Source organism: Tyto alba, unplaced genomic scaffold, assembly GCF_018691265.1.
Source record: "Tyto alba isolate M040663 unplaced genomic scaffold, T.alba_DEE_v4.0 Super-Scaffold_38, whole genome shotgun sequence".
NCBI lineage: Eukaryota > Metazoa > Chordata > Aves > Strigiformes > Tytonidae > Tyto > Tyto alba.
This window is the reverse complement of record NW_024881313.1, coordinates 31525460-31548554: the sequence shown is the minus strand read 5'-3', so window position 1 is coordinate 31548554 and position 23095 is coordinate 31525460. Positions and strand designations below refer to the sequence as shown.

The window sequence follows — 23095 nt, the reverse complement described above, 5'->3', positions numbered from 1 at the left end:
TGACAACGTACTTTCAATATGGTACTTGATTAGACACTCTTTTCATGACCAGGGATGTCTCTTTTAATGAAAAGATGGGCACCTGTTAAATTGACAGACTTCAACAGGTCTAATCAAATCTCAGATGTCAGCTGAAGAAGGGGATGGGACATTATCTTAATCCCTGTGAACAGTGACCAATCAAATCCGCACCCTTCCCCTAACAGTGCAAGAACCACTGCTTCCAAACTGCTCTGCTTTTTCCTGAGATGCAGAGGGCCAAGTAGTGACATGGTGCTTCACTGGATTCCTCAGAAAGATATTTGGAGACAGTAGAATTGGCCTTAGCTATTATATAGCAAATTGTGCACTAAATGACCACACTTGAAACAATTTGTTTTGTTATTCTCTGCAATTGACTTAAGTAAAGGCTTTTTTTGCCTTTGTTCCTTGCTAACCTGTAGGCTATATTGTTCTGACACAGGACACCCCTGCATTTTTGCTATTCTGCTTAAACGTCTTTGTCATCTTCAGAACATATTGCATTGACTATATGTAACAGGAATACTTTTCTGCACAAATACAATTTATTTTCAACACAGCATATGATTTTTCTCCTTCCTTTCTCCGGCTTAATACCTCATCATTAGTGGCTTCACAGTAAATTTCTCTGTTCTCACTCATATTACTTGCAGTGCTATAGAATTTAGAGACAGAAGAAGACTATCTGATTACCTGTTTCCAGGCCTTCAAATAATGTCTTGTTTCTTATACTTCACTAAGAAACTTTCTAACATTTAAGTGCCCTGTATCTAAAATAGAAGCCTAAACCAAAGTTCATTACTATTTCTCAGGACACAAAGTGTTCTGAACTACACATTGTACTCCTGGAAATAGTCAAATATTTTTAATAATGAATAGTAGTCCTCATTTGAGATGGCTTTTTCATAGGGGTGCCAATAGTATTGCTTTTCTATTGCAAACAATTTGCTATCCATTGTCACCAATCCATTTATTTCAACTTTAGTCTGCTATACACAGAATACTGCTATTCTGTATAATTTTTACTTGTATATATTTCAGTGTCTTCACAGATCATGAATTAACAGATCTATGCAAACTATAGACAACTCTTGTGGTTCTTTTCTTCAAAGATAACTTAACTTTATTTGTTGTATGTGTTTTCAGGTCTAAGGTTTTCAAACTTTTGAATTACTCCTCTGTCATCACTTCTGTGCAGAACTTTATACTCTGATACCACTTGTAAAAATCATTCTCACTTCCATCCACTTCCAGATCATTATTTTAAAAGTTAAATATAACTGGATCTAACAGCAATTTCTGTACTCTGTCAGACACTCCCATACATAGCTTTTGATCATTACTTTTTGTATATCATCCTTTAGCCACATTTCAATCCACATAATTGTCTTCTAAAAAACTGACATTAATTTTTCAATTAACTATTCATGAGACAGTTTCAAGGCTTTATTAAAATCTGAATATATTACATCTGTTGTTTTCTCTTCATCTACTGGTTTTGTAGTTTTAGTTAAATAAAAAGCAATCAAGTTTGTCCAGGCAAGATTTATTCTTTATAAAATTATGCACATTCTTACTTATTGTGCAGCTATCCAATGGAAAGGATGGAGGAGATTAGCAAACGCACAAAGGGAAGACTCCAGCCTTCCCCATCCTCTTAAATGAGACCCTCACACTTATCTCCCTTTTATGTCCTTGAAAAATCTCTTGCTAGATAATCAGCAATTTCTTTTTAATATGTGGTCCATTATTTTCTAAGGCTGGAGTCTGGACTCAGGGAATAGCGATAGAAAGGTTCATTTCTCTTCTCCTCTTTCCTTCTCCCCACTCCTCTTTTATAAAATTATGATTACTTTTTTCTTCTATTTTGGTGCACACACACTTGCCCAGAACTGCTCAAACAAAGCTCCCTGAGATAAGTGTCGCTATTAGAATCCTGAGCCCTGTTCAGACCATGCAGAGCACCACAATGTTTCTTCACATTTTTTAAGTATTTCTCACATCTCCTAACACCACTTCATAGTACTACTGAAGTTACTTTGGGCTCCTCCTTGTTCACAGAGTCAGTCTCTCTCTGCGAGGTGCTGTGGTGCTCTTGAAGACACCAAAGGTTGGGAACTCATCACATGTGTTTCCAGGAAGAATGCTCTCAGTGCTCCCATGTAGGAGAAAAAACTGGAGCACAGCCAAACTATTCCCTTACCTTTCTTCCTTAATAAAGCAGATCTTAAGTAAAGAGAGGATGCACTATCTCAACCAATTTAAGCCTTTTGATCAAATAACATGTGAAGAAAATCATTCGCTAATAGTTATAGTTCTGTTGAAGGTGTTTCTGATGCTCTGATCCAACCAACCCACAATAATGCAGAGCCTATAGCTGTTATCAAGACCAGCTCCATCTCTGAAATGTCACTCCATATCTGTTGTTAAAAGCACTAGCTTTAGTCCTAACATGGCACATCAAGTTTTCAACATTAACTGCAGAGCAATGTGACTATATTGGGCTAGTTACATTGAGTTTATATATACATATAAAAATAAAAATTCTATAGTGGCAACTCATTGTCAGTATCTCACAGAACTTGTAGATGGAAGAAATCCCAGGAAATTAACATCTGGCTATGAAGTCTCACATACTTTCAATCCTGGGAGCATTCTGCATCCACTACTGCCAATGGCAACACTCCTGACTTTACTGGAGCCAGGATTTCATCACCTTATTGGTTAGTCTTTTCAGGCTGAAGGCTCCTTTCTCTTTTCTAACTTGTCCTGGTGCCATCCCAGATCTCTTGATCTTAGCAAGAACTGTCAAAGGTAACCACAAATGAAAAAAATCTAGGGAATAAAAACCTGGGAATTTGTATTTGTCTTTATAAAATATACTAAAAAATTATTTTCTCTCCTCAGTATTTGCAGCCATAATCCTGCCATAATGTGCTTTGATCTAATTTTTCTCGTATTTCTCAGTACCTGATTACACTAGTGAAAAGACTAGTTTTGAAGCCTTTTCAATTAAGTATTGAAAACTATTATGAAGCTTTACTAGCAATTTGGCATTAACCACTACTAATATCATACCTAATATAGTTGGTGATGAAGGAAAATTAAAAAAAAAAACAGAGAGGGGCAATTCTCTGACAAAGCAACTATTCAGCCTGGTTGAGAATAATATCCACAGATTGTTTCAAATAGGTTGCATTATTAAGAAATAAATTAAATTCCATGGTGATGTCAGCCAACAATAAAAAACGACATTCCATAGTTTCATATTTTCAGATGTAAAGATTATTGTAAACAATTACACATGTATACAGAAAACAGTCATGCTTTAAGCATGCCATCTAAAATAATTTTAAATTATTGTCCTTGGGTTTCTAGAGAAGTATCATCTTCACGTCAGCAGTATATGGCATTATCTACCAGACTAGACTATCATGCAACTTTAGCAAGAATGACTGTAATTCACAGGATCATTAAATGGCAACCTATGTTCTGTTTACCTAAATTAATATACCCTTGATATAGTGTATATCACTGCCTCCCCCTCTTTTAATGCTGTGATAATAGAGTTTTGTAACTCATAAAAGGATTACTTCAATCCAATCAGCAGGTGCTGGGATCAGTGTGTGTCAGACAAACACTCTCTAATCCCTTTTCTTGCAGCTCCCAGCTGCCAAAGGTGCTCAATGAAATCCCAATGAAATGGTTGGATACAACCTGGTGTGGACTGGCACAGGCTTTCAGCTCTGGAGGAAATCTTGGAAAATACACGTGATGCTAAACATTGCTTGAATCGGAATGATGGAGGCAGGTATACTTTTGAAAGGAAATGTAGCTAAGAAATTAAGCATTACAAAATATTAGAATGATTAATTATGAACTATTTAGTCTACCTTGCTCTCTAAACATAGCAGAAGATAAAGAAATTCCTTCTACAAAGAATGACTTCTCAAGGATTACCAGCTACTTAATGGTGTCTTCTAGGTCTTAAAATACAACCACCCCCATCTCCTCCTCCTTACCCCCTTTCCTGAAATCTAAATTATGCCTATGAAGTTTCACCCCTGCAATTACTTTGCTTTAAATAAACCTCAACAAAAAGGAGAAGATGATTACCATAAAAGGAATATAATTTGCTCCCTTACAATCTCTGCATTTCTATAGCTCCTTCTGTCCAACTGTCTGAAAGTACTCACATTACTTCTGCAGGGGAGGCAAGTATCATTGCTGTTTCACAGATGGGAAATGAAAGAGCAGAAACATCACAGTGAATTTCCCAGGGTCACAGAATATGCTCCTAAACCACTTATTTTGCAGGGAAATGCAGAACTCTTCTTGACCGCTGTTTTTTCCTTTTCCCATGACGATGTTTATAGATTGGGCTAAAGGTTGTGCAACCTTCATGAATCCGTATCTGACAACATTTCTGTAATTAGAGCATACCAAATGTTCTGACTCTAATGGAATTAGAACAGGTTTCAGTTTGGGGCTTTTGTTTAGAAGTACAGGGTTTATGTGGTTGATGAATAGAGGAATTTAATTTATGAACATGTTAGATTTTGTTTATACAAAGGCATGACAAATTAAATAATAAAGATTTAAAAGATGAATTAGCTAAAATCAGTTTCCAGGCTTTCTGTACTTCTTATGGTAGATTTCACAATAAAAATCTTAAATAATAAATAGCCTTTAAATAAAGGGAGAATGTTATTTCAAAAAATGGAGGGCTAAACTTCCTAGCCAAATACTGCTATTTCACAGCATGGAATATGTTGTGACATTTCTTAAAAACAAAAATAAATCCAAAACAAAAACCCCCAAACCTCCCCATTAAAGGCAACTCTGCAGTATAGAAACTGACGCCAAGGATAGTGTCAGCTGAATTCGTCAACTGAGACATTTTGGGAAGTGCTTCTGGTAGTTCTGTTAAAAAGTAAAAGCACAAGCTACATAGCTGAATAAAAAGTAGCAGAGAAACTGAAAAAAAAAAAAAACAAAAAACCGCAAACAACAACAACAAAAAGAAACCCAGATCAAGTCCTTTGACTCTTTGTGATAAATATTGACATCCAATTTAATTCTCACAGGAAACTGCTATTTTCTTCTTACATATTAAACCTATTTTTCAGATGATCCCTTCTTCTCACTTAATTTTTTAATAATGGTTTGAACATCATACCACTATCCAAGACATATCTGTGATTCATTTATATGCCTGCTAATGATGCTGCATGTCTGAAATGAAAACTTTAAAAATATATTACTACACACTAATTACCTAGCTGAAAACACAAAACCACATTCCCTGCATTCTTCTTCTCCAAGCTCCACTAACTCAATTAAGCATCTAAATTCAGGTTCCCGGTTGGGTACTGTATTTGCAAATTTAGATTTTAATGAATTAAAGTCTGTGTTTCTTTTCAGAGCACTTGTACAGTCATCTTCATTTACTATATATAAAAATTACCAAGAGACAAATATAGAATTCTGAAAACGTCATGTTTAAAAATAATCTTCTCTTCAAGCGTGGTCAAGTTCTTCAAAGATAATGAGACTAGGAAAACCCAGGCAACCATGACCAAGTACATCAAAGTGATACAGCACATGATGTGATTTATAGATAGTCTGGCAAGTTACGCTTCTGCTAGACAGTGGCCATCTTGAGGGTAGAAAGGAAAATATTATTTCTACAGACATACCATTCCCGTTTGAGCAAAGGGATAAGCAGTAATACTCTTACCACTCTTCTTAAATATGTGAATAAAAGTGAAAAGGTACTTCTCCAGGATCAAATTATGACTCATAAAGGAAAACCCCTGTTTCCTGTCTCTGTTATGGGAGTTTTCTAAGGAAAAGGCTGATTACCCAGTCTGTTCTTTGCCTGCTTTTTCTCACAGGTGACCATATGTTCGCTTGTGCTTATGCATATTCTGCTGCTAGGCTGTGGGTATAGCATGGATTGCAGTATATCTTGGATTTTGTATTGCATATTCTCAAATTTTCACACAAACCTCTGTGCGTGTTTGTGTACAAACTCTCATCAATTTTTATGCCCTTCCCCCCGCCCCCCCCCCCCCCCCCCCCCCCAAAAAAAAAAAATACTGAAAAGCAGAAAGAGTAAGCAATGAAGAAACTCTTTTTTTTCCACAGAAGTACTTTCAGGACTTACTGGAGACAACTGTGGGAGAAGACATGCCTGACTTCTGCCCTATCACTCCCATGTCACACTCACAGCCATGTTGAACCAACATGCAGCACGAGACTGAGCAATGCTGGCCATGAGAAAGACGCAGCTGGCATCTACCCAGCTCCCAAGTCTAGAGGAAGTGTCCCATTTTAGGTAACCTTTTATCTATGCTCCATGGGATTTTCAGCTGAGGTTGGCCTAGCTTAGTGATTTTCACATTCTCAAATATTTTTCTCATGAAAGCATTCAAAAGGGATTGTGAAGTGGTGGTAGAAAAGCTTCAGAAGTGTGTAAGCTGAAGACATCCTACCTATTCCTGGGACTCTTAGGTTTCCAAGGAAGCCAGTAAATGGATAACACTTTAAAGAAGTTTGAGGAACGCTGGTCTAATCCACAGATGAGAGTATTTGAAATGACAGAGAACAAAATAAGAACAAGAGAAAGACAGTGTGAAAGAGGACAGAAAAAGAAGCCAAGAACAGACTGTAGAGGTCAACAAAGAAGGGAAATGATGAAAGGAGACACTATTGCAAAGAAAGAAAATCAGAAAAACAAAAACTGGAACACATTAAATGAAGAAAAATGCTATGGGAAGAAGCGAATTTTGGACCTAACTGATAACTGTCAACATTTCCTTGTGTGCTGTTTCTTTTGCTTGGAACACTTCCCTTCACTTGCTGAACCAAGGAGAAAACATTGAGAGAGTGACAGTAGTAGTTTTAAGTAGACAGTACAAGTACAGCTTACTGCTAAACAGAAGGAAAAAGCAAAATAAAGAACCTAAAATTAAGTGCATGTGTGTGATGGCTAAGAATCTAGCAGATTGGGAATATATTCTTGAAGAAACTGTTACCAGTTCAGGAGAGACTTGGAAAATGAGTAGATGGCATCCTTTTCTATAACAGAGGTAACTGACTATAGACTGCACATCCTCAGTTTGGTTTTCACAAGCTTTTCCAATGTGTATTTAACATCTTTCAGCCAGTTCTCCAAATATGGAATAGTTTGCTCTTAGATAATGAGGCCAAAACTAAACTCACAGAATCAAATCTGACAAACCCAGGTGCAGAACTCCTTTATACTTTCATGTCTTAAAAAAGACTAATGAGGGACACAAAAGGGCAAAAATATTACCCTTCGATATGATCCTTTTTCTATTAAAGTCACGATGATTAGCTGTGAGAGCAGAGCATTGGGACACCAGAAAATGGAGGTCTACTCCTGGCTCTGCTTCTGACATTAAGGTTAGTCTTGGTCAAGACAGTTCCTTGTCTATACCTGAGATTCCTGGACTAAAAAGGCAGAATAATGATAGTGACCTTTAAAAAGAGCTTTGAACCTAATGATCAAAAGTACTGTATAAGAGTTGGCTTATTATTATTTTGGTTACTGAAGTGAGTTGAAAGTCTCCCAATTACTTTAATCAAAATTTCTTATATCAGGACCCAGAATCCTACCTGAAGGACAAAGTTTCTCTAAATTCAGTTGTGAGGATACACATATGATCAGTATATTCACTACGTCAATAGTAATTAGACATTATTATAATGCTTTCTGTCTAACTGGTTTAATGAAAAGAAAGACACCAATAGGTGGAAGGAGGCAATGAGGAAAGAAGAAAGCACTTTTCTCAGGCAGGTATCACACATGCCCACCTAAGCAGTAGCAGGACATCCCTTCCAATGTGAGCCAGCACTGCCCTGGGGATTTTATGTTGCTGCTTCTGTGTGATTGCTGTAGTTATTTAAACCAACTCTTCTGGGTGCCTTCCTATGAAAGCAGGAGATAAACATCTACATCAGAAGTACTCCTGCATTTAGAAAAGCTTTGCTTTTGGATTGTACATTAGCTTCATCCTTGACAAATTCCACCTCTTAACTACACCAGCCTACCACACTGGCATGGTAACTGTCTCTTACTGTTGTGGTCTACATGGTTTCTTATGATTCTTACAGATTAAGAAGAACCCTTGATGCCTTTGACCTAACACATAACTATAATATGTACAAAACACAATGTTATAATGAAAGTGCTTCAACGTATTGTTACTGCATGCTATTTAACAAGTGCCATGTTTAAGCTAAAAACCCTTTGATTTTGTCTGATGAATGAAGCTAACATAGAGTCTATGACACTTTCTGATACTTCACAATACCACTCTGTCTGCAAGACTGTTGCAAAAGAACATTTGTAGGACTACAGATATAAGGTTAGTTCTGTAACCTGTAACTTTCTGAGTGAACCCAGTGAAGTTCCAACATGGTCCACACAGAGGTAAAGCTTGGAGTAATCTCATAGTAAAGCAGGTACATAGGGGTTTGTTGAGTTGATGGTATCTTTACACAAAGTCAGTCTACTCACACAATTAATGTCTTAATCAAAGCATTTAAATGATCTCTACCTATTCTGCTGGCAAAATCTATTCAAGATTTGTCACTGACAAAGACACGCAACATCTCTTACATTAGCTTTTTTCTATAGTGGGACTCAGGCAAATTAATAGTGTTCTTTAACATACCTCTCTGCTAGTAGTTATGTGGCTGAGACCAGTGCAAATTAAATTTTGTAAATTATCACTGCTTTGCTTTTCACTATTTATGTCACTATATAGTCACAATTTCCTCATCCTGAGGAGTAAAACCAGCCTTGTCAGCTTCATTTTTTCACTCCTGTAAGAGATGAAAATTGCAAATATTGCAAGGAAAAGTTTTAAAATCTAAAATGCCAAGTAGTTTTTCATTAACACTTGAAAGACATGTATATTATATCTCTGCTCACAAATATTTATCTATACTTATATGAGGATACTGTTGTTGTACGTGGTATTTGCACACAAGCATACATGTGGGTATAAAGCACACATGAGATAAGAATACTCATCTCAAGACACATGACACTAATAAAAATATATGAAAACTGAAAATACACCACCATTTAAAGGAGTAAGAAGGCATAGCTGAACAATAAGTAACATTATTACCAAACATAATTGTAGGCTTTTTCTGTGTCATAAAAATATAACCAAGATCTAGGGCCCAATTCTGACCAGGCTCCCATCTGCTAATCAGTTATGTGCAGATACAGCCTTGGGTGCAATTTCAGTTCTCAGATATTTCTGCTGTAGCTTTTTTCCGTTATCTCAGTAGACATCTTCACTTTGGTAAGATGGATATTGAACTACCATCCTGCTGCACATTCCGGGAATATGCACACAGCAAGCAGCTCGGCATCAGCTCACACATGAACAGCCTTAGTTCCCATAAAATATTCATTCATTTAAAAAATATTTGCACCCTGCTGTCAAACTTAGACAAATTCATACTGAGCTTCAGAAAATAGCTGTTTTAATGGTAAATGATGTTCCAGAAACCTCTTTCAGGCTAAACACTCTCGTCAAAATTATTTTAATAAGAAAGATTAACAATTTCAACATTAGCTGCTAATCCCCTTTCATTTGAAACTGTGCTGATAAAATTCTTTGCTTGTCATTCAAATAGTAAGTAATAATTATAGATTTGGGGCCTCCATCTCTTGGTTCATTAATAGTAAATTGCATGGAAGTCTGAAGCATAAAGTCAGCTTTGATACATCTCAAAATGCAATTTCCATAGCTTTCCTTAGTTATGTACAATTAATTACAGAGTTAATAAGGGGAATATGTTAATGAAAGGGAAATTATTCACTCAGACCACCTGGTCTTATCAAATTTCTTTAATATGTTTCCTTCATTCTGTGAATTTGGATGACAGCAAGAACACAAATCACCATGTGCATTGCTAGTCCTTTAGTATTTTTATTTGCAACCAGCTCAAGTCCATTTAAATTAAATATGAAAAGAATGTTAAGAACTAGTCAATACTGAATAACTGACTGGATTTGTTTTTTCAAGTTCAGTACCTTTTTAATTTTAAAACAAAAATGCTTAAACAACTTTATAATTACCAGACTGTCTTCAATGCTCAGAGTATAAATATAATGTATCTAATAAGGAGACATTATAATTTTTTGTTTATTTTCTTTAAAGAAATGTCTTGCGTGTGCACATATTTAATAAAAGAAGTACAAAAATGTGCTTCAATTCATTACACTCTGACAGCTACTAGAGCTTAGTTACTATGTGCAGTAGGGATAGTGGATGTTTATGGGAATGCTTCAGACAGTATAAACAGCCTGGTCAGAAGGAGGCAAACCTTCACATAATCTTAAAAACAATGCAGTTGCAACACATAGTCAGAGAAATATTTTTTAAAGACACATCAAATCCAGAAACCAACTATCTTCAACAGATATTAATGGATTTACTACTAACCAGACTAAGAACAGGAACATTTAGGACCCCTCATAGTCATTCCAAAAAGAAAAGGTCAGAGAATAAGGAGGAGATGCTTGTGAGCAGTTTGTCACCCCTTCCTTCTATTCTTAGTTCAGTGCAATGGTACAGCAAGCAGACAGAAGCAAGAGGCAACTCATAATTCTCCCCAGCTATGAATAGGGTTTTCGTGGCCAGCTGGGCAACCTAAAGCAGCATTAGCACATGATTTTAGGACAAGAGGATGAGGGAGACACAACAGCACTGAGGGAGAGCTACCAGCTAGAAAAAATGAAAAGATATTACTCTAGTCTGAAACAAAGGAAGAGTTATATAAAAGACATAAATTCATAGCAAAAGTATGTATTTTATAAAGACATGCTGGAGGGAGGGGGAGTTGGAATATCTGGCGGTAGTAGACTTCAACTTTATCTGCTTTTGATCAAAAAGTAACACAGTCCTCTTATGAAACAGCAAATACTATATCATCCACAAGCAAATTTCACAGATTATTTTAATGTTTATCTCCTTATTTAAAAATGTTTCCACAGCTGCATCGTGGGTGCATATGTAAAATTCGATCATCACAGGAGCATTTTGTCTGTGTCCTACACATTAAACTTTCCAAATGCCACCCAAATTTTGATACCTTACTCACAAAACTGCCAAGACCTAATCCAAGAAAGATTGCAGAAAGCAAAGTATAACTTTTTTTTATCTTGCCCTGAAGATGAAAATAAACAGATTTTGTTGAATCAATGGAAGGATTAAGCTGCCTTCATTGACAGTAGCACCTTAACCAGAGCACTTCCAATAACTTCTGCTGGTGTAGCCTGCATGAAGAGAAGGAGCTTCCCAAATCCTCCTGGGTATTTTAAACTGCAGCTGATATAATACTGCAAGAACACAGTGTCAGTATGATGTCCCTTCATTGTAAGTACCATGAAGCAAGTCCCAGTTTCATCTTGGACTGTTATGTATTTTCAGAAGCTCTGAAGCTATAGTCCCATTTACCACACATCATTTGATCTTAATGGTACATCAGGTCTTGCAACCTGTGTGAGCCATTTCTTTATCCCACAGTGAGGCAAAGCTCACCTTCTTCCCATGTCTGAACTCTGCCACCAGCTCAGAGATATGGTGTAATATGTATTATCATCTTGGCCTCTTTTCTGAGAAGTCCTTCTGAACCACGCTCCTTCTAGTGCCCTTCTCCCTCTAAATAGGCATTTCCACCTGTTAGATCCAAAATATGATAAACTTCTACATCTGCTACAATCAACAATTTAATGCATGATGTGAGCACACACAATGGGACAAACAGAGAAGAGCACTTCATTACTCAGGATGCATTTGCAGCCAAAAGACAAGACCGTAGCCTCCTGGACAAGAGTTCTTTTCTGGTTTCTGCCACTAATGAGACTCTCAGAAGCAGGTGAGGACCCACTAACATCCCTTGTATTCAATCTGAAGTATCAAAATATAGATCTTTTTCATTAAATGACCTCCTAGCATCTCTTGCTACTTGCTACAACTGGTACTTATCTTGCCTTGACATTACCTGGATGTTCTCTAGAAATGAAAAAAAAGTGGGGAGAAGCAGAAAAAAAGTGCAGAGAGCCACCAAGTTTTGTTTCATCCATGGCAATGATCCTTTCTTTTTATTTTGTGCACACAGTCACGTAAGCTAATTTTGTGTCAAATATTTCTCCCAGTGTAGCACTTCTAAAATTAGTACCCTAGAATATTAATAGAAACGTTTTCTTCATCTTTCTACTAAAATCCTTAAGGAATGATATAAGGTAGCTAAAAGTGTTCAACCAAAGCAGTTTAAACAAAGCTGGAGTAAATACCTCACAGACAAATGACACACCAAGATGCAGTCACAGGAATTTCCAAGTTATTTCTAATCATGAATACACTTGGGGAAAACGACCGACAGGTAAGAATTTAGGAAAAGTAAAAGATTTTGAAATTAATTTCATACCATGTTCAAGGGGAAGGGGAATGTTTATCTTCATTTAATACTCACTCTGTAACAGTCATTATTTCCTAAGGCCCATTCAACAAGATTAATATAGAAAAAGGGAGGCAACTGAACATGAAACAAACAAAAATGGAAGAATCAAAGGGTAACTGGTTCATGAATATTTTTTCTGAGTTTTATTGATGAAATAATAAAATGAGATTGAGATTAATAAATTGGATTGAGAGCAGCCGTGCAGATAAGGACTGGGGGGTACTGGTGGGTGGAAAACTGACTATGAGCCAGCAATGTGCGCTTGCAGTACAGAAAGCCAACCATGTCCTGGGCTGCATCAAGAGCAGTGTGGCCATCCACAAAAGGGAGGGGATTCTCCCCCTCTGCTCTGCTCTCATAAGACCCCACCTGCAGTGCTGTGTCCAACTCCGGGACCCCCAACATCAGAAGGACACGGACCTGCTCAAGTGGATCCAGAGGAGGCCACCCTCCCCTATGAGGCCAGGCTGAGAGAGTTGGGGTTGTTCAGCCTGGAGAAGAGAAGGCTCCAGGGAGACGTTATAGTGACCTTCCAGTGCTTAAAGGGGGCTACAGGAAAGATGGGGAGGGACTCTTTATCAGGGGGTGTAGGGATAGGATGAGGGGCAATGGTTTTAAACTGAGAGAGGGTAGGTTTAGATTAGATATAAGAAAGAAATTCCTCCCTGTGAGGGTCATGAGACACTGGCCCAGGGTGCCCAGAGCAGCTGTGGCTGCCCCCTCCCTGGAAGGGTTCCAGGCCAGGTTGGACGGGGCTGGGAGCCCCCTGGGCTGGGGGAAGGTGACCCTGCCCATGGCAGGGGGGATGGAACTAGATGATCTTTAAGGTCCCTTCCAACCCAAGCTGTTCTATGATTATATGAAATCTATGTAGTGCATACATCCATTTATATAGATTTATGGCTCCATTAGTAGAGCTGTTTTCATATGCAATGAGACTTTTTGCACTTTTCTTTGCAGCATTTCTTTGTTCTTTTATCTCAAGTCCTGGCTTTAAACAGAAGCAAATGTTTCAAAAAAACATTTAGGGAGGGGAAAAAACCTAAAATGAAGGGATAAGTGCCATTTCATCAGCAGATCTCTCAGAAGGCAACCAGCTCCAGTTGTCCCTAAAAGCATGACAACTCAGGGAGAGAGGGGTAAAGATTTTCCCACCCACAGTATTTATGTCTTTTGGGGTATTGACTATCTTGCCACTGAGTAATGAGATACACAACAGCCTTTTCCCTTGTGACTTCTCTTGTCTGACTGTTCCTGATGAAATGGCCTTTAGGGCCAAAGCCTTCTTGGGACTTACATTTTATGAGACTCCTACAACTATTTGTACTGGCACAGTTGAAAGATAAGTTGGGATTTAGATCCACTTAATACATGTGTAAGGAGTTTACGTTTTTTGCTTAATTTTGCCACTGACTTGTTTCCCTTCCCATGTGAGGGAGGACTTTTTCCTTTGTTTTCTCAGTTGTAAGCTTTTTTTTAAACAGAGTATTTATGATCTTGAAATTCATAAACAGCTAAAAAGAAATTAATGGTGATAGAAGAAAAAGGTGGAAAAAGAAAAAAAAATTAAAAACCATTAAATAATCAAACACACTATAATTGTGACAAAGACCTTGTTTTCTGTACCTTCAGTCCTCTACCTTTGTCCTTGCTAGCATTAATCACTTCTGTGGCATGTGTCCCTGGGCAGTGCACTGTACTCACATACTCTGCATCAAGCTCCTTCGCTCAGGAAATGTTTTGCATGTATATGGATTAAGATCAAGGTAGAAAGTACATCTGCATCTAGCACAGTGCTATGGTCTTCACATGCTGGAGTTTCTCCACTTAGAAAAGCTTGTTTAGATGCCTTTTGCTCATGGTTTTATTGCAGCTTTACGAATAAAAGCAATGGATTTCAGCAAAATGTTGTGCAGGATTTAAAAGTATTTTTTTCTTGTTGGAAAGTGTCTTCTATCACAAAATCCCCCACTCTTCCATATTCAATTGAAAGAAAATCTATAGCAGTTACCCCATAGACTTCATTGCAAACACAGTTTATTTTCAAAAATGAGAGTGAGGGAAAACTGATTAGAAATCATCAAAAAGTTACTATGCAGAGACTACAGGATACCAGTGTTATCAAAAAAACCCAGGTTCAGCCTTGGAAACTATTCCCTGCTTGTTACCCTCCTCAGTCCCACAGCAACCCTGCCACTGATTCAGCATCAAAACTAAACTGGATGCAAAATTCAGCATTTGGATTTGACTGATTTCTCAGCAGCAGGTCCCTGTCCCATGTCCCCCAGTTCAGGTTGTGTCAACTTCTGGGGCACAATCTGTCCCGGAACCTTCTTTTGACACTAAGTTCTCCTATGAGGTCATCCTTCACTTCCCTACAGGGAAAGTGCTTTTGGTTTTGCAGGCATACTGACAAAGACCAAGGGATCAAGTGGACTTACACCTCCTGGATGCAAGGCCCTAGATTTCAATCTCTAGTTCATTTGCTCCCACTGCCTCATTCAGCCCAGTTAAGAAACTTTCTTCTTCTGAAAAGTACAGCACGCACAAACTATCACAGACTGTTATTATTTCCAATATATACAGCAGTTTTATACGCTCAGAGAGAAGACTCCTCAGACAGAGGACCTGTTGTAAATTCACACTTTCTGAAATTCTAATTTATGTATAATGCTCCAAATTTTGCACGTCTGTCTTTAAAAGGAAAAAAAAAAACCTAAAACACAGAAAATCACTTATCATCAAAAGCATACGCTCCCTTCTTGCAGTACTATTCTTCATTTAAAAACTCATCAAAGATTATAATTATTTTAGCCAAACAAGCATGGTAATATATGAAGCAGATGTGGGATCCAAGCTACCTAACTTATGTGCTGAACTTGTGTTTTAGCATGAACAAAAGAGAATCCTTCATCTAAGCTGCGGACATCAATGGGATGGTGCAGGCACAGCAGGAGGCCTCCCAAGAGAAATCCACTCTCTGCCTAATTCTCTGGAGGCCTTCATAGCCATCTACTCACTTCACCAACCAGAAGGGGAATTTATGGACTCAACAACACCACTTCATTAAGTGCCTAAAATGTATGTATGTTAGGACCCCAAGTCAGTGAGGCTAAATCTCTCCTGGACACTTGCAAACCCACCCTGGTTTTCTTGCTGGACTGCAAAGGGAAGCATTGCCCTTTATTAGGACTTCTCCTGGCACTTGAAATATAGATGTACACATGTGAATAAAGTGGATGGAAATCTAATTCTAAGTTCCTACTCTTTCCCTTGCTATGACCTTCTGAAAAACAACTGTTTTCTTGCAAAACCAAGAGCGACCAAAATGAGGGCACTTCTTTGTTGTTGCTCATGCTGAAACCAGCCAGTCAGTGCCACAAACACGACTGCATAAAACATGCTCCTCTAATTACACTTTCCAAAGTGCTTGGATCTTTTAGAAAGACAGAATCAAAAAGTGCCATATGGGCCATCCTCCTGCTATAAATGTGAGGAAAAAGAATGTGAAAAGGAAAAAAAAAAAGCTCTGAATGTTGTTATCGCTGTCCTTCTGGGCCTCCTGAGTCCTCCCTGCTTCCTCCTGCCAACAGTACAAACTACCTCATGCTACTGTCAGCAGTGAGGAGACATTGCCTTTACTGTACAGCAAAGTGGCAAAAATGCAGTATTTTTCTCTTTGAAAGACTGGTTTCAGTCTAAGTGAGGAGACTGCCCCACAGATACACAGGTTTGGGAGATTCCTGGTTTCTCCAGATATCAACTGGATATCAGCGATGGACTAACCACAAGTAGCAAGTCCTCCAAGAAAACAGTACCTGTGGCCAGTCACAAGCTCCAAGAAACCCAAAGCTGAGGTGGCTCGGATACCACTTCAGATGACCTGCTAGCATTTTTCCACAAATTAAACAGCTTTTCAGAAATGCTTCTGACCAACGCTACCTCTGAGCAAGATTACATGGAGTCATTGGGCAGTTGCAGACACATTTCTTCTGACCTACTTCCACTAAAGATTCATTCTATAAATCAAAATAAAATATTTCCTGCCAATTTATACAGTAATCCATTTTTTATTTTCTCTGACGAGGTCCTGGCACCTATGAACAATAAAGACTGGGGAGCCCTAGCTCAGCTAACTGCTACTTTGCTGCACACTGTGGAGCTGAAAAACACATTTACAGACCTGTAAGCACATTTACTCTGCAAAGCAGATGGTATTTGCCATTCTTACTAGGCCCTTTGCTAATATTTCTCATTGCTTTTTTAGGCACTGAAACATTTTTCATGGAAAATATATACAAAATCTAAAAGATAAGAGGATTGTGGCATCAGGAAATGGGAAGAACTGGAAAACTTTTTGTACTGAATGGTATAAAAGTTGTGAAGTGGCCCCTTGTTCTTCTCCACTTGTAGCTACAGGGCAATGGGAAGAAAAGCTCACCTCTGGCAAGCCTCTTCTATTGATGAAGTTCAACAAGCATCTCCAGAGGGAGAGAAGTTCAGGCAAATAAGGTATTACAGATACATGCATTTATTTTTGAGCAAAACATAAATTGGGTCAGCTCTCTGGTTTCAGTGTGACCTACCGTGACACAAAACATGAGCATTTCTGATCAAGTCCAATCATCTGCTCCAGTGCTGTAGCTGAGCAATGCTGGTCTTCCCATGTAAACCTAACCTAGCTTTGTCTTCAGCACATCTTAAATTTCCAGTTTAACTACTTCCCTTTACAGTTTAACTACTTCCCTTATGTAAACATCCCACTGCCTACCTGACCCTCTTCTTATTAGGTTTGCCCTGATATCCAGGCTAAAAGCATCCTTTCGATTCAAATCCGTATTTTCTTCCTAATTGTATCATCTGCATCCATTAAGAACAGTTCTTCCCATCCTGTATTTCAGAGCACATAGGCACACCCTCCGGAATCACTGATTTTTGTTCAGTTTAGATTAAACAAATAAACTATTTTTACTCTCTGTGTGGTTTGTACTACAGCATTTCTTTTACCCTTCTTTGAACCCTCACCATCTAAGATATAACATATGCTGTTAGTTAGCAAACATATGTATGAGTTCATCCAGGGTTAAACAGGATTGACTGAATTATGGGCACTGAACACCGTAACAGTGATCTTGACCAAACTGACTATTTTTTAAAGTTCATTTACTGCCATATGAAAACAATTCTTTCTTGCAATTTTGCAGAAATTCCCAGAGCCAGAGTGTTTCCCATATGCAACTTCCTCTCCTTCAAGCTTGATTTTGTGATTTTTAAATTTTTTCCAATAATATAACTGAAACCAATTTTGCTCAATTTAAAGTATTTGAAACTGTTTGCAAATGTCAAGTGAATATTTCTATCTACATAGGAAATTTTGCTCTTATTTCCATACAAATATATTGCCTTAGAACCTTATAACAGGAATTTGTACTTATTTTGAGATTGGGAAACTGGAGACATTCTTTTTTTTCCCCCAAGCATTTTAGTTAACTATGAAAGGAAATCAAGTGAATTTTAATTCTGGTTAGGCAAAAGTGGGACAGTAAAAACATAACAAATGATTTTCTCTCATTGGAGAAACACTTCCAAACTGCACTTGTATACCAGATTTTAACATAATACTTAATTAACTCCGTTTTGGTGGGAAATAGGCAGGGTCAGGGGAAGAAGTATTTACTCAGGATGACATACTCTGATAAAGCATCTGGTTTACAATGTTGTCCTGCTTTTTCTCAGATTTATAGCTGACCCAATCAAGGCTGAAATAGGTCAGTAACTTGGCTGAGGTCAAATTAGCTCTTTGGATTTTGCCTGCCTTCATGCTTTTCGCCATCATGTGAGGTGTCTTGTAAGAACTTGAAAAATATTTGAGAAGATAGTACATTCAAATATAAGTCCAGAAAAAGAGAGAAAGAAGTTGAAGAATTACGACCCAGAGGTATGGCATGGTGGAGAGACGTTTCCTTCTGAAAGACCCCTCTGGTGAGTCTTCTCAGCAGTGCATAAATAAATCAACAGGGAACTGGAAATATTGCTTACTTTAAATCAACCATACTAATAAACAGCAGAAATTAAATACAGAAAGCAAAATAACACCTGACTCATCACCTCCGACATCACCTAACTTCTTCTCAGCTAATTTCAATGCACTCTACAAAGACAGCAAATATTTATAGGAGGAAAATAAGGCACAGAAAATGGGGGATTACTCTACGGCTCTCCCAGCAGGACGCTAACGGAGAGAGACAGAAACAAGCTGCAGCCAGTCCCAACAACAGGATTCTGACTCTCACATACACACAGGTCTTCACGTGTCCATCTTCTACACTAATACTGGTTGCAAGTCATGTTTGGAAGTAACCCAAGTTTTCCAATGCAGACTCCATCAATAGATTACATTTGGATCATTTCAAACACAGAAGACATCCAGCTTGGAAGAAATTCAGCCAAGGACAACAAAATTCAGGCAAGGCTCAAAATTCAGATCTGTTTTCTTTTCTAAAGGTAATGGAAAACAAATTGCTCCTTATCACTGATATTGTGTTGTCCTCTCAGCTTAGACACCTCCGCACACTGAAGATATGTGAGAAAAAGCAGCAAGCTGATCAGAAATTTAGCTGTTTTTTTCAGTTGTCCAAGCTGAGTTAAACATAAATTAATAGGACAAAAGGACAATACAGGGCTTATCTTTTTTAAAGTAAGCACACAAGAAATTTATATGTCCAAGATAAAAGAATGTTCCCCAGAGAGGAAAAATCCTGGTATAATGAAAAAGAAATGGAAATAAAAATCTGTTTACTTTTAATTATAGAAAGCTAAGATTACCAACAAAGCTCAGGAATGTATTTTACCTGAGAAATGACAGCTTCCCTTTCTTTAAAAGTTATCTCTTGCCAAAAGCTGAGCAGGTACCTTAAATTCTGATGATGTTTCTCATGTCGTTAAGATGAAAATGCCTTACCAAGATCATGTGACCGGTGGAGATGTCCATGTTGGACTGGACTGGCTCCTCGCACCAGGATGATGTGCTGCTCCGGGCTGAGGGGCTGGGAATGGGCCCATCGCTAAATTGTGAAGAAACGCTATTTATTCGGGAAGCATGCAGGGGCTCCGGGTGATCAGATGTTTTCACTGCCATGCGCTGACGGCATAGCTCCTAGAGAAAGAGGAAGAAACAACTTACGGTTAAGAGTAATTACAGAATACAGTCTACTAAAGACATAGGATTTACAATATGTTTCCAGGGCTGGAAGTGTTTTCCTCCTCACTGCAGTGATTTTTGGGAGGCTGTCTCTTCTGTTAGGCATGTCTACAAAGACATACTCAGTGGAATTACTATATGATGGCTATCCTAATCGTTCAAAAGTGTAATCATGACTGCACGCACATCTCCTTTTAGATAACCCAAAATAATATTTTAGAGCTTGGCTTCCCTAACAGATAGTCTTTTTTTCCCCTAATATCACCCCACATTCTGCGAAGCCACTTTTGAACGGCGCAACCTCCTGAAGTTAATGGGGTTGCACGGGAGTAATTGAGAGAGCTGCTTGGCCCTGGATGTGCAAACTCAGCAAGCTCAAGGCAACTGAATTGATGTGCTCTCCAGTATAAATCCTAGTTGATAGATGCCTCATTTCTCTTCATTAAAATAGCAAACTCACAACACTTCCTCCCTGATGTGGGGCAGAGAGGATGAAGAATGACATTAACGAAGAATAAAAGCAGAAATTTGTCATTGTATTGCTTAAGCAGCTTTGGCAAAGAAAGAAAATTCAAGCTATTACACACACTCATGCAAACCATGTTAAAACACTGAAATAGATCACACCGAGAATACATATTTTCAGTTGCTTCCATGCATAGAATTCATGCAAAAACACAGAATTCTGGTTAGGGAATAGAAAATCCTGTTGGTAAAACCAACTCCTTACAGTATAAAATTCTGACTCTAATGAGATAAACAGATCCACAGTTACACCGTCACTGTTAGAATGATTTTAGAATCAGTTATGTGTGGTGAAATCCCAGACAGTATAATAAAATTATAATTTTTTAACATATGTCTATTGTCTATGAGAAATACTTGGCTGCCTGTGGTGCACAGCAAGACCTGCGAGTCCATAGTATCTGGACATATTGCACACACGGTGTGGTTAGACAATTGTCTCAGATTACTCATTCTGCACAGACGAGTACTAAGAGCACAGTCTCTGCCTCAGGCTAACAAAATAATACAGTCTGAAGAATTCATACTGTTGAAATGCCATGGCTTCTGTTTTCTTATTTATTGATAATATAGTTGCAGCCCAAGTGACATCAGTAGGATGATCTGAAAACCTCCATATATCAAATGCAATAAAATCTTTTCAGACAGGATTTAGAAATATAACTTTAAGACTTTTTTTTTTTTTTTTTAACCTTTCAAACTTTAGGGCACTGAAGAGGGATACTAATCCATGCAGTAACAAATATTCAAACAAACCCACCAAAACCATTATATTGAGTCTCCTCTTGCCATCACATGGCAATGATTAAAGACCCATCCAAACATTTTCTTCTACCAAAGCTTCTGTTTGACTTGCCATTAGAGATGCTTACATGGAATTTTACTATTTTACAGTGTGCAATACATTATATATCTCTCTATATATGCATGTATAAATTAAGGTACATCAAGACAAAATTCGTATCATATATAAATAGGATATATTTTGTTGTTTATTACAAAAATACAGTCCACAGAAGTTTGGGAAGCACAGATTACTCCCTGTATGTGGTGTCAGTTGTTAGAATAACTGTACAAACTGTCCAAAGTGAAACTGCTACCTGACTCCATCACTGCATTTTCTGTATTTATTAATTTTGCCCATGCCATGTAAGAGTTTTTCAAATTTTTACAAAAAGTACATTTTTTTTCACACTTGACCAGAATGTTTTCTGTCACTTAGTACCTTCATTATTTCCTACTGATCTTAACAGGAAAAATAATAGGAAAAAAAATTAAACTTCAAAAATACTTTGAAATTGAGTCACATGTATTAGTGTTAGATAGGTCAGTTAAACTATCAGTATTAAACCCAAAACTTTTTAATAAAGGAAAAAAGTTATTGTATTTCTTTTTTTTTTTTTTTTTTTAATATAGGGACAAAGAAAACAAAATATCTCCTTCTCCTTTCCTCTGAAGGATCACACATGTCATAAGAAAAGATAGCAATAGTCCAAAATGGATATTACTAACCTCAGAATGACCTTGCAGTAGTGTAATTTCAAATCCCTGCTTTAGCAGATTTTGGGAAAAGTATAACAGTGCAGAAACTTTTTAGACAGAAAAATAAATCTACAGAAAACCAAAAAGCTGTTCAGATGTTTAGATATCAGCCATTCTCAGAGGGAATGGTTTATTGGACTAGGCAAAAATATAATAAGTAAAGGTATAAAAATATGTAATCTATCCCGTAACTGCTAAAAGGATGTTCTTCTGGCTAGCATGCCATGTGGCGTAAACATGAATTTATTATATTCTAATAGACATCCTGCCATTTGACTCACCCCAACTCTGTGCTAACAATAGCATTTGTACTCAGACAGGATCTTTGTTTTTAAGTTGATCTGTTCCTGCTGCTCATATCCTGCTGCAAGTCATAATCCTCTGCTTTTACAAGTGGTTGCTGTGGAAAGGATTATAGACCTCTGCTAACAAAAAAAGAATCAGGATCAAGTGAACTCTAAGAAATTAATATACCATTTTTACACAATTGATAATGACAAAAGAAGCAGCATTATTGCCAACCGGTTCTACAGTATATTAACCTCCAACTAAAAAGAATGTTTTGGACATAAAATATTTCATATTACTAAGAAATGTTGTTTTAAACTAAGTTTAACATGTTCATGGTCCTCATGGAAGAAGGTAAAGTTGAGAAACACAACAAATATAAATAATGATTTTTTTAAAAAGTAACCTTATCTCAAATATTAACATATTTATTTCCTGACATATATAGAACCAAAACAATTATTCCCAGAAGTGCTGTAACTCTCAAATACCTTACACAAAGCAACCACGTCACTACACATCGCCATAAAAAATGTTTAATGTAAACAGGAAGGTCAAATCGTAGTTGCAGCAAAAACACCACTGAATTTCTTGATTGGTCTTTTAAATCTCCAAGACAATGGGTTTTTCCCTGCCTCTAAACAGAAGGTTTTTGTTTGAATTTATTTCCAGCTTGGTCTAACAGCCCTTGACAGGCCTTCCTTCCCCCACTCCCAGCCAGCCCAGCCCAGGCTGCCCCCCCCATCCCCACGTACATGCCAGCAGTCTCAGGACACCTACAGCTTCTGCTTCTTCAAAGCCACCTCTCTGTTAGCCCAACCAGTTCAGCTCCTGGTTGGGATTTTAGCCTAGCGCTGCAGGGATTACACAGCTAACACCACCACTTATAAAAGTTTTGATGCATGGGGGCATTTGGGGGAGCTCCAGGACATAGAGACTAGGGAGATCCAGCTCAGAGCAGGGAAATGTCTAAATGTGGGATTTAGGTTTGCTTCATCTTGA

General features: G+C 37.8%; 1 protein-coding gene across 1 annotated transcript in view; it reads right to left on the bottom strand.

Moving 5' to 3' along the window:
* PTPRN2 (protein tyrosine phosphatase receptor type N2) overlaps positions 1–23095 on the bottom strand; it is a 664155-nt gene that overhangs the window by 67823 nt on the left and 573237 nt on the right. The window contains exon 14 of the mRNA XM_042802176.1: positions 19499–19693. Within this exon, the coding sequence (XP_042658110.1) occupies positions 19499–19693 (195 nt within the window). The remainder of the gene's footprint in view (positions 1–19498; positions 19694–23095) is intronic.